General features: G+C 39.0%; 1 protein-coding gene across 1 annotated transcript in view; it reads left to right on the top strand.

Annotated features, from left to right (window-relative positions):
• MCF2L2 (MCF.2 cell line derived transforming sequence-like 2) overlaps window positions 1-13,409 on the top strand; it is a 186,352-nt gene that overhangs the window by 155,802 nt on the left and 17,141 nt on the right. Inside the window, 5 exon segments of the mRNA XM_037526575.2 lie at window positions 3,772-3,843; window positions 6,048-6,173; window positions 9,760-9,975; window positions 10,828-10,920; window positions 11,096-11,174. Coding sequence (XP_037382472.1) covers window positions 3,772-3,843; window positions 6,048-6,173; window positions 9,760-9,975; window positions 10,828-10,920; window positions 11,096-11,174 — 586 coding nt within the window.

The raw sequence follows: 13,409 nt of genomic DNA, 5'->3' as shown, positions 1-13,409 counted from the left end.
AGGCAGCCACACTGCTGGCAGCTGAGCTGGTGGGAAGGCAGCCAGAGCCTCTGCTCTCGTGTAAGACAGATACGATCTCATCTGCTCCAATTTATAGATGAGGCAAGAACTTCAGAAAAGATTTATCCCGAAGTCGTTATTTTATGTGCACTGAAAAAATGGAAGGGAGAAGGCAAAACTGGAGTCTTTTATTCTTTTGCAACAACTACCTCCATGATTAGATCTAAGGCCTTTTTCCAGAGCAGCATAACAGAATGAATGTTTTTCTGTGGAACCCTTAAGTGGTTTTCTCTGTTTGACAGCATAGCCACAACAGAATTTGATGTTTCCTACATGTGAGCTGAGAGAAAGGTTTGGTCTACTCTGAGTTGTATTTTGAATTAGCCTTTATGAGTAGCTCTAGCTACTAAAAGCAGAATAAATGGAAAACAAGTCCCTGCTGTTGACTGGGTACCTTCCCATATGTGTTTCTTTGATCTCCTCAGTCTGATATACCAGGAAGGCTTTGGAGTGTGAGGAAACTGAGTGAACTCAGGAGGCTAAGCTCATGCCCTCAGGAAGTTACCCCTTTCAGTTTCACTCTAGCAGTAATAGTCTCCGCTGGGCCAGCTGCCGCACCAGTTGTGTGATTGCTGGACCTCCTAGACCTTGGCTTTCTCAAACATAAAAGGAAGACTCTTGAGCCTGCTCTGTCACAGTGCTGTGAGGGGTGAGTGAGTAGTGCACATGCGTAACAATCTCCCTCGGTGTTGACCTGAGGGAAGCTTCCCGAAACGTACAGCTGTGTTCTCTACACAGAGATATCACACCAATGTTTGAATGAGGATAATGACATACTGCTCTTTCTGAGTGTTTCTGTGAGCATCTTCTGATACCAAGCTTGCCTAGGGCCTCATATTCCTCTGACCATCACTTCTGTACTGTCATCTGTGCTTTGGAAGTCCAACCCCTCCACGCAGTGAGGAGCAAGCAGGACCCAAGTGGTGGTCTTGTTTCCCCCAGGCTGCCCCATGTACTGAATGGTTTAAGTTTTCCCAGAGAACAAAGGTGGACAACTAAGTTCTGTACCACATTCTGAACATAAAGCAAGCACTTTAAGACATGGTCATTAGAAACCAGACTTGTGAGCTCGATGTCCCTGGAGTGGACCTGTGGATCCGGATGCCAATGCTTCCAGGCTGTGTGAAATTAGGCCAAGTCACTTACCCTCTCTCTGCTTCAGGTTCCTCATCTGTGAAGTAGTAGTACTTTCTTGGAATGCTTTCGGGGAGCATTCAATGAGGTAATACATATTTTAAAAAGCCTTAGAAGATTTTTGTTAGCTTCATTTCTCTGAGAAAACAATCACTGTAAAATATTCCTTGGGAGTCTGTGCAAAACCATGGAGGCTACTCAAGGCAGACCAGTTTTCCCATAGGTGTGCTTACTTTGTGGCCAGAACAAGTTTAAACCATTGGCACACCTGGAAAGAAAGGAAGACGTCTGTAGGGTTCTCCTGCCTGATGACCAGAGCTCACTCCACAGTTCCTGTCATCAACTTCTTCGAAAGAGCATGGATGTTGGATTAATGGGAACCAAGACCCCTGAGGATGTTACCCCATACTTTAGACAGGATCTTGGGTTCCTGTTGTGGGAAAGCATTTCTAAGTAAAAAAGAAAAGAATAATAGATTATACCATTAAAAATAAAGGTGCATGAAAAACTGGGGAAAATATATTAACAAGATACGTGGCAAATAGTCAGCAAGCTTAATAATGAATTCATGGAAATTAATCACAGAAAGAGATGGTATCTAGGAAATGTTTAATATCTTATTTGAGATATTATGAAATTAACAGATATTATGAAATTAAATTAACATTATGTACTCACAAAGAGTTTTTTGAGTACATAATGCCTTATGAGTCAAAGTAAGTTGATTACACAATATTAATATATTATTAATTCAGCCTATATTAGAGATGGATGCATTTGAGGACAATAGGAGTTCACTTTCAGTGAGGTCGTGATTTCTGGCAAATACCATCAGTGATTTATGGAAACAAAAGATAAACTCATGCCATTTGCAGCAATGTGGATGGAACTAGAAGGAATTATGCTCAGTGAAATAAGCCAGAAGGAAAAAGAAAAATATCGGATGGTTTCACTGATAGCAGAAATATAGGGGAACCAAATAAGACATCAGTGTAAAATAATAATAACAGTACAAAACACAACAAAGCAAAAACAGACAATTATAAATCAGAGACATCCTGCAGAGGATGAAGAGGGAGAGGGATCGGAGGGAGGGAGAGGGGAGCACAGGGGACTGAGGTGATGGTGCACGGGTGCATTGGGGAAGGAAACCCTAGGGGGGCTACACCTGAGGGGGTGGGGGGAAGCAAATATTTTTTAAAAATGAACAATGATATAAAAAAGAAAAAGAAAAAGCAAATTTAATGCAAGGATTTTTATTGTCTACAGTTTGATTAAGATTGGCTTGTGCATTATTTTTAAAATGGTATATTATTTGTTTACTGTAAATGTTGCTTGCAAGAAGAATGTTCTAGAATATGTGGTCATGCTGCTTTCCACGTGTAATCCAGCTCATGTCATAGAAAAATATATTTATCTTTCTTCTTAAAAGATTAAATAAACTACTGCTTTTTTTAAAGAATGAATAAGAAAAGATTGGTCAAGTGTACAAACTTTCAGCTGTAAGATGAATAAGCTTTGAGGATCTAGAGCAAAACACAGAGACTATAGCAGATCACAGTGCGTCAGAGCATTAAAATCTACTAAGAGGATAGAACTCAGGCATTCTTAAAAAAGCAAAGATATATATATATATGTATATGTATACACATATATATATATATGAGGTGGTGAATGTGTTAACTAGAGGGGGTAATCCTCTCACAGGTAATAATTTTATAATTTTATAAATAATTTTATAAATAATTTTATAGTGTGTGTGTGTGTATATATATGTGTGTGTGTGTATATATATCAGATATGTATAATAAATATATCAAATTACAACGATGTATACTTTAAATAGGTAACAATTTTATGGCAGTTACACCTCAAGAAAGCTGAAATTAATAATGAAATGACTGACGAAGCATTAGATCATTTACAAAAGAATAAATGTTTATAGAAAATATTTTTTGGAGTTTTCTTTCAATCCTTAATTGAAAACTTCAAATTAAAACAACAGTGAGGTAGGATTGCTCTGTTGATGCAATTGGCAATTTTTGGTTAAAAGATAATGCCTATGCAGGCTAGGGGCTAGTGAAATGAATTTTCATGCATGACTGGTGGGAATACATACCTTCACGAAAGAGCTTGGGAATCTGCATGAAAACTCCAAACACTGGCAATTCCCCTTCTAGGAGTTTATCCTTAGGAAAATCACAAAGATGATGATTATTATATAAAATTGTTGACCCTAAATGTTTAACAGGAGAGAGTATTACTCAATTATGATTTACCCATAGTATGTAACACTGCCACAATTAAAAACCTTATTTTAAAATAATGTCATGTCATGGGACAATGTTCATGATATGTTTGCTGTTGGGTGAGGAAAAACAGCCTATAGTAGTGTGTCTAATATGATTTTGTTAGTGGAAAGAACTCTCTGCTGAATATATCATTCATTCTTTCCCTCTGTGACAGGCAACTTACATACACATCATGTTAGTTTAGCACTGGCTGGAGATTGTTTACATGGTAGATTTGTTGCCATTCTACTTTTTTATCTTCAATAATGCTTTTGGGTTAATGCAGGGTCTCCTGGATTTTGAGTCTCCGGAGGATTTAGAGATAGTTCCAGGCAACCTTGAAGGAGGTTCAATTAAGGTACTGAATATGAAATGCTTTATGTAACTATTAATGGTGTTTGTCTATGGGTGAGAGAATTCATCATGATTTTGTTCTCCTTCTTTATGATCTTTATTGTCTAAATTTTGCAAAATAGTAAGTATCCTATAATTCTTAGTCAGATAAAAGGACTAAAGAATTAAAAGACAATTTTGAAGATGGTATTTGTAGCAGGACTATTGGTGATGTATTTTCTTCCACATAAAAATGTTTTAACAAGACTACAAAGATAAGTGACTGTGTATAATTCAAACATTTAAAAGACTGAAGTAAATATGATAAAATCTCTACTGTGGTTTTCCTGCATGGTAGAATTACAAATGTTTATGTTTACTTCTTTGTACTTCTTATTATTGCTAATGTGTATGCATTATGCCCAGTTCCCATCCGTGTGTGTGTGTGTGTGTGTGTATGAGAGAGAGAGAGAGAGAGAGAGAGAGAGAGAGAGAAACTTGTGAAAGAATTTCCTTGGAGGATATCATGACTACATCAGATTAGGAAGAAATTTGTTGCTTAGCAGTGGGATTTCTTTTAAGTTTCCTATGGAACTTTATTTTTTACTAGAGAAACTTGAGACATGAGTCTCAAGAAGTAATCATTTGCATGCCCTCCTGCCCATTGAAATTAGAAGCAGCTCAAGGCACAGGTAATAATTTTATAGCAAGGGGAGCTAGCCTGTTAGAGGGATTTGAAGGTGCATATGAGGATTTTTCTGAGCCCACTCACATCATTCAATGTGAAACTAGACATCTGATGTATTTGGGGGACGAAGGCTGATAGGAAGAAGAGGAAGTAGGAGAAGTTGAGTCTCCTAACAGAAAGCTGAGTTTTTATATGTTAAGTGTAAAGTATAAGATGCCTGAATTTACAAAGATATAAATTCAGGAGAGAGTTATTTTTTTCATCAGGAACTGAAGATATTTATTATGAGTAAGAAGGTAAAAATGCATGATTAACTGTTCACTGGAGGCAGCCTGAGCTGCTCCATTCATCAACACTGTCACTCATATCTCTGATCCAAAGGTGCTAATCTTCACTGCTTTGGTGTAGATCTTTAAATATATATATATATATATATATATATATATATATATATCCCTTTGCTTACATCATGTTATGGAAGACAAAAATAGTTGGAGTTATCATGGGAGTTAGTAAAGACCTATCTGTCCTTTGTTGTAGAGATTGCTGTGTTAAAATAAAATTAGAAGGAATCAAAAAACTTTTGTTTGCATTTACCAGATAACACATAAATATGTTATATAGATAGCAGGGGAATAAGATACCAACACCCTAGCAAAAACCTTTCAAGCAGAAACAATCATCCCCACACAGTGGTGATAATTAAAATGTTGGTCTCTTGAATTAGCCAGTTTCTGCTTTTCCACTTAATGCTGAGTCTTTGTGTTTGGGAGGTGCAGGCCACATTGACTTACCTCCTTCATAGTAATAGAATGTGGGGGGTGGGAGGGCGGGGAAGGGCAGAAGGGCAGAGTTGGGGAAGAGTTAGAGGCAAATGAAACATGCAAATCATTAGTAATCCTCTGTGGACAGCCCATTCCTTGCTCCGTTAATATTTTTTACAAATATCCTCCTCTTGGAATGGTGTTAGAATTTTACCCACAAGAATAAGACTTTCACATTGAATATAGAGACACGATGCTTATATTCGACTTTTAAAAACCTTTTTTTATGGACGTGTCGTTGGTTTATATTGTTAGTATAGGAAGTATAGTTCCTCCCCCTTCAGGAAGAGCACCCACCACCAAAGCACCCGTAGTCCAGACTGTGCTTTTCAATAGATCCTGGTGGTAAAGATGTAACACAGAGAGCAGCCTAGGTGAAGGGGCCAGTTTTTCATGCTGTAGAAAAGCTCAGTATGCTCAGTATTCCTGTACAGCAGGAATATCATTGCCATGATTTTATGAACCTCATTTTTCTTTAATACAATGTACAGAAGGTGTGGTGGATGATTTTGCTTTTGTATATATAACATATATTTAAACCAGCAAATATCTTTAGCCACCACTCTTTGGGGACAGGGAAACAGATCAATGTACCCACTTTTTCAGACACTTCCTGCTGGCTCCTGATCCCTGGCTCCTTATCTCTGACCTTTTTGCTTTCTTCACTTAGTAGATGGTTTACCTTTTAATATTCAACAAGACATTTGGTTTCTACAGAATGGGCCAAAGAGGACCAAGGATTTGGCATTCTCAGCTGAACTCCAGCAAGCTCTGGCTATGGTGGAGGATTTGATCAAGTCCTGTGAGTTGGCTGTGGACCTGGCAGCAGTCAGTGGATGTCCGGTATGTCCCACAGCAAATCTTAGAACATTCACACAAAAGGCAAAGTTGAAGAATTGATCTAGGCTAAAGGAATTTGACTCTGGGGAAAGTAACTTAAGTCAGTGAGCAAACAAACCAATGCTACGAGATTCCAAGGAACCCCTACACATTTTCAGGAATCTTGGGATCCTGAAATTGAGACTGATTCACTCTGGAAAAACCAGGAACTCAGGGGCCAAAGTGTACTTGAGTGGATGAATTAATAACTAAAACACCTAGAAAAAAATTCCTTTCTGGCATCTACATTTTTTCCTCTGTTGCATGCACCCAATTAGTTCTTAGTTTAATTTAATCATGGAAGCTTGAACAATACATCTATCTATTTTTATTGCACTAAAAATACAGTGGTTTCCAAAACTGTATGATTTAGAGATACAGAATCCCACTTCTTCAGATGTATGTTATCACATCACCCCCACCACCAGCATTCTCTGCCATAATTCATAAAAATTTTTTTCAACAAAGTTTGTTTTGTGGGACACTGATATATAATTTACTGCCTTCCATTTTGCACACACACACAGAGTTTCCCCTCTATTCAATCCAATGCATAAAATAGTGGTATGTTTAGTGTCCTTTTAAATCCTGACTTGCCAGGAACAAGTTCCAAAGTTGAATAGTGAAAGTGGAATGAAACATTTTTATTTTCTGTAACAAATTTATGTAGTTCAATAGAGGTATTATTTTATTGCAAATTTATTATGGGCTAGTGCCAGACATTTATTTCCTGTTTAAGTTCTCATTTTTCTTATCATAGTATAAGCTACAGATAAAAGGCTGAGTAAATAATCTTAATGACACAAGGGAATTTCCCTGTGCATTTCCCCACCCTCAGGACATCTATATCAAAGGATGGTTGTGGAATAATGAAGGAATTAAATAAGGAAAAAATGGAGATTAAATCATAATTATGGCACTAGCAATATGCCTGGTATATTGTACATGATGCACAAAAGTTCTACCTTTGACTTATTTGGTATTTAGTCTGGTTGGAAAAGAAGGAAGAACTTTACTTGTGGTAGTTGTAATTATCGGTACCTCTATCCTACATCTTCTGCTTTTTATTTCTGGACCAGGCTTTGTGCTGATTCATTTACATGGGTGTTTCCTACTTCTCTGTGCAAAAAGTATACAACTGTCAATGCCAGGAATGAAAATCTGAGCATCCTAAAGAAGTCTCTTTCTGGAGACTAGCTCCTCTCTTTTCTATCAGCCAGATTCTCCATTTGCCAATGTAGTCACATTTGAAATTCTTATATCAGAGCTCTTACCTACAAAATGTGCACACCTAAAAAAGGTAGCATTTACTAGCATATTTCCCATCATTCCCTACATAGATAAGACTGTCTGACTTTTCACCTGCTTATTTGTTTGGGGGTAGCCCCTTTGTTGTATCTCTGGACTCATATTCACCAGATTCTTCAACATAGCAAAGTAATGCCCACACTATTATATCACTGGTGGAAAAAACTGATTGAGGATATATTCATTTTCTAGAGCTCCATAACAAAACACCACAAATTATATGGCTTTTCTTCTTTCAAGGTCCAGGGGCTAAGAACCAAAATCAAGGTGTTGGTGGGCCAATGCTCCCTCTGGAAGTTCTAGGAAAGAATTCTTTCTTGCTTTTCTTCTGTGGTTGTTGGCAATGGCTGTCATTCATTGACTTAAAGTTATGTCACTCCAGTTTCACTTGTCCTCACATGACTGTTTTCTCTCTGTGTGTGTTTCAGTTTTCTTATAAAGACGCCAGTTTCTGGGTTAGGCTCACCTTAATCCAATTTGATCTCATTAACTCTATTTGCAAAGACTGTATTTCCAAATAAGGTCACATTCTGAGGTTCTAGATGGACATGAGTTTTTTGGAAGACACTCTTCAACCCAGTACATGGGGCATCACTGAATTAGATCACACACACACACACACACACACACACACACACACACATACTTACACACTACTCATTAAATGCCAATAAATGAATAAATACTTTCCAAGGAACAAGTATCTACAAGAGGTTGTGCATGTGGTCTCTGACTTAAGACAGACTACAGACTGATTGGAAAGAATGGACATATATGAGCAACACACCCTTGGTTCTGCTCAGAGGAAGCCCACTGCTAGCTTCCCTTTGGAGGTGAGGTGGCCTCCATGCAAGCGTGCCTCCTGGCTGAGGGTCATGTGTATGCACCTGCCCTGCATTAGCATCATACAGCACTGGCCCCCTCAACCCCTGGGCATTGAGCATCTAGATATCCAATCCCATCACCAGCATGGGCCTGAGAAAGTTTATGTAAGACAAGCTAAAACACATGCAGCCCATGTGTTTTTGTGGGTCTGAACACCCAGTGATTCCCTTTCATGACCCCTGATAATGACAGGATTACTGGAAAAAACTGACCAGAAATCCTTGGGATGAATCCAAACCATGGCAGAGGCAGGTCATGGACTATTCCAGAATTCACAGTAGGTCTAGTGTCTTATGCCAGGAGAAACTGGGGTCTTACCTGTGTCCTGGGTATATTTAAATATTTACTATCCTCTCCCCTCTGCCCCCGTGTATTCTGTCCCATCAGTGTCTTTTCCTCTTTCACATAATTTTTAGTGACTCACCTTCTTCATTGCTTCACTTCCTTGCCTTTCATTGCACCATGTGAATGACAAGCATCTCACACTGACGAGTTCTGCTGCTTACTTCCTACCCCTCAGTTCTCCAGTTCAGACAGGGATTGGGGCTTGCTCTCTGTAATCTTTATTACATGGGGCTATTGGGATCAGGGGCTCACCCCTCTCCACTAGTCTTTGGAGAGTGTCCAGAGAAAGTGGAGTCACCTCATTTGGACTTCAACCTGACGTATGAGAAAGGTGGGCTTGTTGGTTGATGGGGAAGGCATCAAAGTATGTTCCCTTAGAGCCAAATAACTTTACCCAAAAACCTGTCTCTTGGCTTTGTTTTTGCACTGTCCACACACTCTGGAAAAAAAAAAAAAAACAGAGTTGAATGTAATCACCTTCTCCATTACAACGTTTACCCTAAGCCTTCTCCCTTTAGAACAGATCTCGGTTCTCAGGTTCAGACAGATCTGAAGCAGGTGTTAGAATGCACATGGGGCACCTGGACCATCATGGGCTCATAATGCTGCAAAAATTTGTCCTCTCCTGAACATAGTAAAAAACTTAACTTCTTTTCCCTTTTAAGAAGATTTCCATGTATCCAACAAAAAGAAGAGGAAATGGAATTCTGTTAGCTAAAAGGAACTACAAAACAAAAATATTCATGTACCAGTATCTTTAGCCCCAGTATTTCTAGCATGTGTTTATTACCTTATACATCAAACTATTTGCTTACATGACTGAATGGTGCCTTGTTCAGTGAAGGTCCCAAAATTATGGCTTTGATTTAGTGTCAGATTAACTTGAGTGGCACTTTTAAGATTGTAAACCTCAAATAAATCTGCTTTATAATTTGAGAATAGGCCCCTAAGTGTTCTTTCCCTGCCAAGAAATTCAACGACATCTCTTTGTGTGCATCTGTGTTTCCAAAAGGATGACATCAGCGGGCTGGGCAAGCTGTTGCTGTGTGACTCTTTCAACATCTGGACAGTTAACAAGGATCGTTATAAGATGAAGGATTTTATTCGATTTAAGCCCAGTCAGAGGCAGATCTACCTATTTGAGAGAGAAATAGTGTTCTGTAAGATACGAACGGAGACCAGTGACCAGGGCTTTATTCCTCATCACAGTTTTAAGAAGTCCTTGAAGGTAAAGGGGTCCTGTTGTCCCTGGGGATCAGCACAGCCCTATGGCCAGAGATCTTGCTCTCTTTACAGATGAGGAAATTGAAGCTTAGAGAGGTGATTAACTTGCCAAATGCCACACAACAGAGCTAGAATCTATACCCAAGCTTGTCTGATGCCAGGGTCAGGGATTACAACACCTCATGAGACAGTCGGGGCTGGTTGGGAGGTGCCTTCATGGTAGGTAAAGAATAGGACCTTATAGCAGACTCTGGGCAAACTAATTAGGAAAAGTATCCTCTTTCCTCCAGGCGGAGGAATGAAAGACTTGGTGATTAGAGTGTGGATTGGATTTCATGTTCTACCAGCCAAGCATCTCTGCATACAAATGGAGGCAGCTTCCCCAGGGGGAAGTAGAGTGTCAGGAGCCTGTGCCCATCCTAAGCATTGTCTCTGACCTTACAGGAAACTTTTGCACCTAGGGATGTCTGTCACACACACATGTGCTCATGTGACTTCAAGTTGTTAATTTATTCATAGTGGCATTTGTTATGTATGTTTCTTAATGGACACTGGCTCAGTTATTGTTATGCAGAGATTTATGAAGTACTTAAGTGTTAAATGATAGATGATCTCTTTGCTTAAAACCTGAAACTACAGTTGTAAATTTGGAAAGATATAGTCTGTGTTGTCCTCTGAAACAATCAACACAGATGAAGTTGTCTTCCTTGGGACCATTACCAGAGAACAGCAAACACGGAATCAGGATGGGAGAAGACAGCTATCAAGGGGCAAAGGATTAGAGGGTCTGGTGGGTAATTCTCAAAATGAAATAAGAGTATTGAAAATTTTCTTCTTTTTATTTTTTTAACAATAGTTGATGACACTTTCAATTCACCAACTTGGAAGGGGGAGCAGCAAAAAGTTTGAAATTGCCAACCATAATGGACTTGAGAAATACATCCTTCAGGTAAAGTTCAAGCCTTCTCCACAGGTATCCTCCACTCTTTCTCTGCTGTGTTCCCCTGGCTTAACAAGTGTTTTCTATCTCATTTTCTGAAAGGTCACCCAGAGAATTAAAGTCTTATGCAATTTATTCTCCAAGGGATCTGAAAATCATAGTGCTTTCTTATTTGTAATTCCAGGCAGCTTCGAAAGAAATCAGAGATTGTTGGTTTTCAACACTAAGTAAATTATTGCTGGAACAACAAAACAATATTAAAGGTAGGATATCTCCTGCCGCCTTTATTCTGGAGTTATACTGATTTCAACTTTGTGGTATGTGTGCAGATTAAGGATATTGTTAAAGAAAATGGTTTGCCAGGAAAATAACTGTGGACACAATTTTGTAGCGCCTGGAAAGACCTTCCTGCTTCAGACTGTGTGGGGTTTTCTGGCTGGGGATGAGCGTGTCATTTTGAGTTGTGTGCCCCACACCCCTTATTCCTAGTTGCCAAGGTCATTCTTCTCAGTCCTTAATCCTAAAGTGACCCAAGAAAATGTTAAAGGTGATGTTAATGGCCAGTACTACTTTCAGAGGCTTTACAATTTTTTTAAGTTGAGATATAATTAATATACCATAAAATGTATTATCTGAAGTGTAGAATTCGGTCAGCTTTATTCACAAGGTTGTGCCACCAGCACGACTACATCACTACTAATTTAAGAACATTTTCATCACCCTCCCCCAACTAAATACCCTTTACCCATGAGCAATCAATCCCCATCGCCCACCCCCAGCCCTTAGCAACCACTAATCTACTTTTTGTCTCTATGGAAATTTTTATTCTGGACATTGAATATAAATGGAATCATATAAAATGTGGCACCTTCTATTTAATTTCTCTCATTCAACTTAATTTGCTCAGTGTTCATGCGTGCAGTAGCATGTATTTGTGCTCCATTCCTTTTCATGGCTGCATGACAGCACCCTGAATGGAAACACCATGTTTCCAATCCATTCACCAGTTGATGGATATTTGGGTTGCGTGCACTTTGGGATATTGTGAATAACGCTACCCTAGAAACTTGTAGACACTTTTTTGTGTGAACCCATGTTTCTAGAGTGAAAAGCATTCACTGATCATGTTGCTGACAATCACTTACTGCACATGTGTGGCAAACTCTAGACTCTGTTGTCTCCTTTCATCCACATCTTACCCAGTCATGATTTTTGTGACTTTAGAAATGCAAAAACTAAAACTAAGATAGATTTAAGTCTCTGGCCAAAGGTTTATCAGGCCAGGTTATCTTTGACTGCAGGCCATGAAGCCAACTCTGGCCAATCAGCTGAAAACAGAAGCTATAGAAATGATGTTGGTTGTTTCTTGTAAAAACAAAAAACCCACAAAATGTGCATGTTGACATTCAGTAGGGGAAGAAGGGGGTCACCACAGAGGAGGGAAGAAGACAAGGTTAACTGGGTGCTATGTGGTGGGAGAAGTACGGGGCCTATACCTCTGGGGAGAAATCAAATATTGTCCAAAAATGAACAACAAGGTAAGAAAATAAATTTAATTTTAAAAAGAAGAAAACCAGAAAACAAGGCAAGAACAGGACAACTCCAAACTACTCAAATAGCTGGCGTGATGTTTCTAATGGGATAAATGGGCTCTACCTTTTAATCTGGCTTTACTCAAGACCCAAATCCTAGGAGAGTCATTTTAAGTTGTCAGGAATACCTAGGAGAGACATAAGGGCAGGAGAACTGGATTTATATTTCTATCAAGAGAGAAAGCAACACTTTGTCCAGCAGGTGACAATTTCACTTTAGCTCTCACATCCTGTTAGTATAGCATCTCGAGATCAACCTCAAGTAAGAAAGACCTTCTCATATCTTCCCTGAGCCTGCACAAGCCCTTCACGTGAGCAGTAGCAGTAGATTCTCAGGCATATTTTGGAACTTTTCAAGGTCAGTATGGGCATTTCATTCCCAAGATTTTCCTTTTAAACTTTCTGATTAACCTGGTTTTGCCCCAGCCGTTATCCAGTGCCCAGCCAACCAAGAAACGAAACAATCACCTCTAGTCATTTTCTACAAATGTTCCCAGGGAAAAATGTTTTAAAACTGGGCCACCTCAAAATTAGGTTTACTATAAACAGCTTTGCAAGTAGAGTATTCCAAAGAATCCCAAACAGGTCAAATAATGACAGTTCATGAGGAATGAAACTTTGAAGGTGCACTAACCCCATTCTGCCCCCTCACACAGCTGCCAGAATGCAAATTTTCACTGTGATCACAGGCTGTTGGGGTCTGAGGCTACCATAAGGAAGGTAAGGAGAGATGGATCAGGGCAACTAAAACATCACAAAGCTCACTGTTCATACTGAAATTCAACTGTTGGGGAAATCCTCGCAAATTTCATCAATTGAGTGAGTTCTAATATTCCTGTCAGATAATATTGCCAGGGTTAAGAAATATTAGTCTCGTATGGAAAAATCTATGTCTTATCACTTTTA

This window comes from Talpa occidentalis, unplaced genomic scaffold (genome assembly GCF_014898055.3).
Source record: "Talpa occidentalis isolate TD23 unplaced genomic scaffold, MPIMG_talOcc4v2.1 talOcc4.4, whole genome shotgun sequence".
Classification (NCBI taxonomy): domain Eukaryota; kingdom Metazoa; phylum Chordata; class Mammalia; order Eulipotyphla; family Talpidae; genus Talpa; species Talpa occidentalis.
The sequence above is the reverse complement of the archived record's forward strand: the minus strand, read 5'-3'. Positions and strand labels throughout refer to the sequence as shown.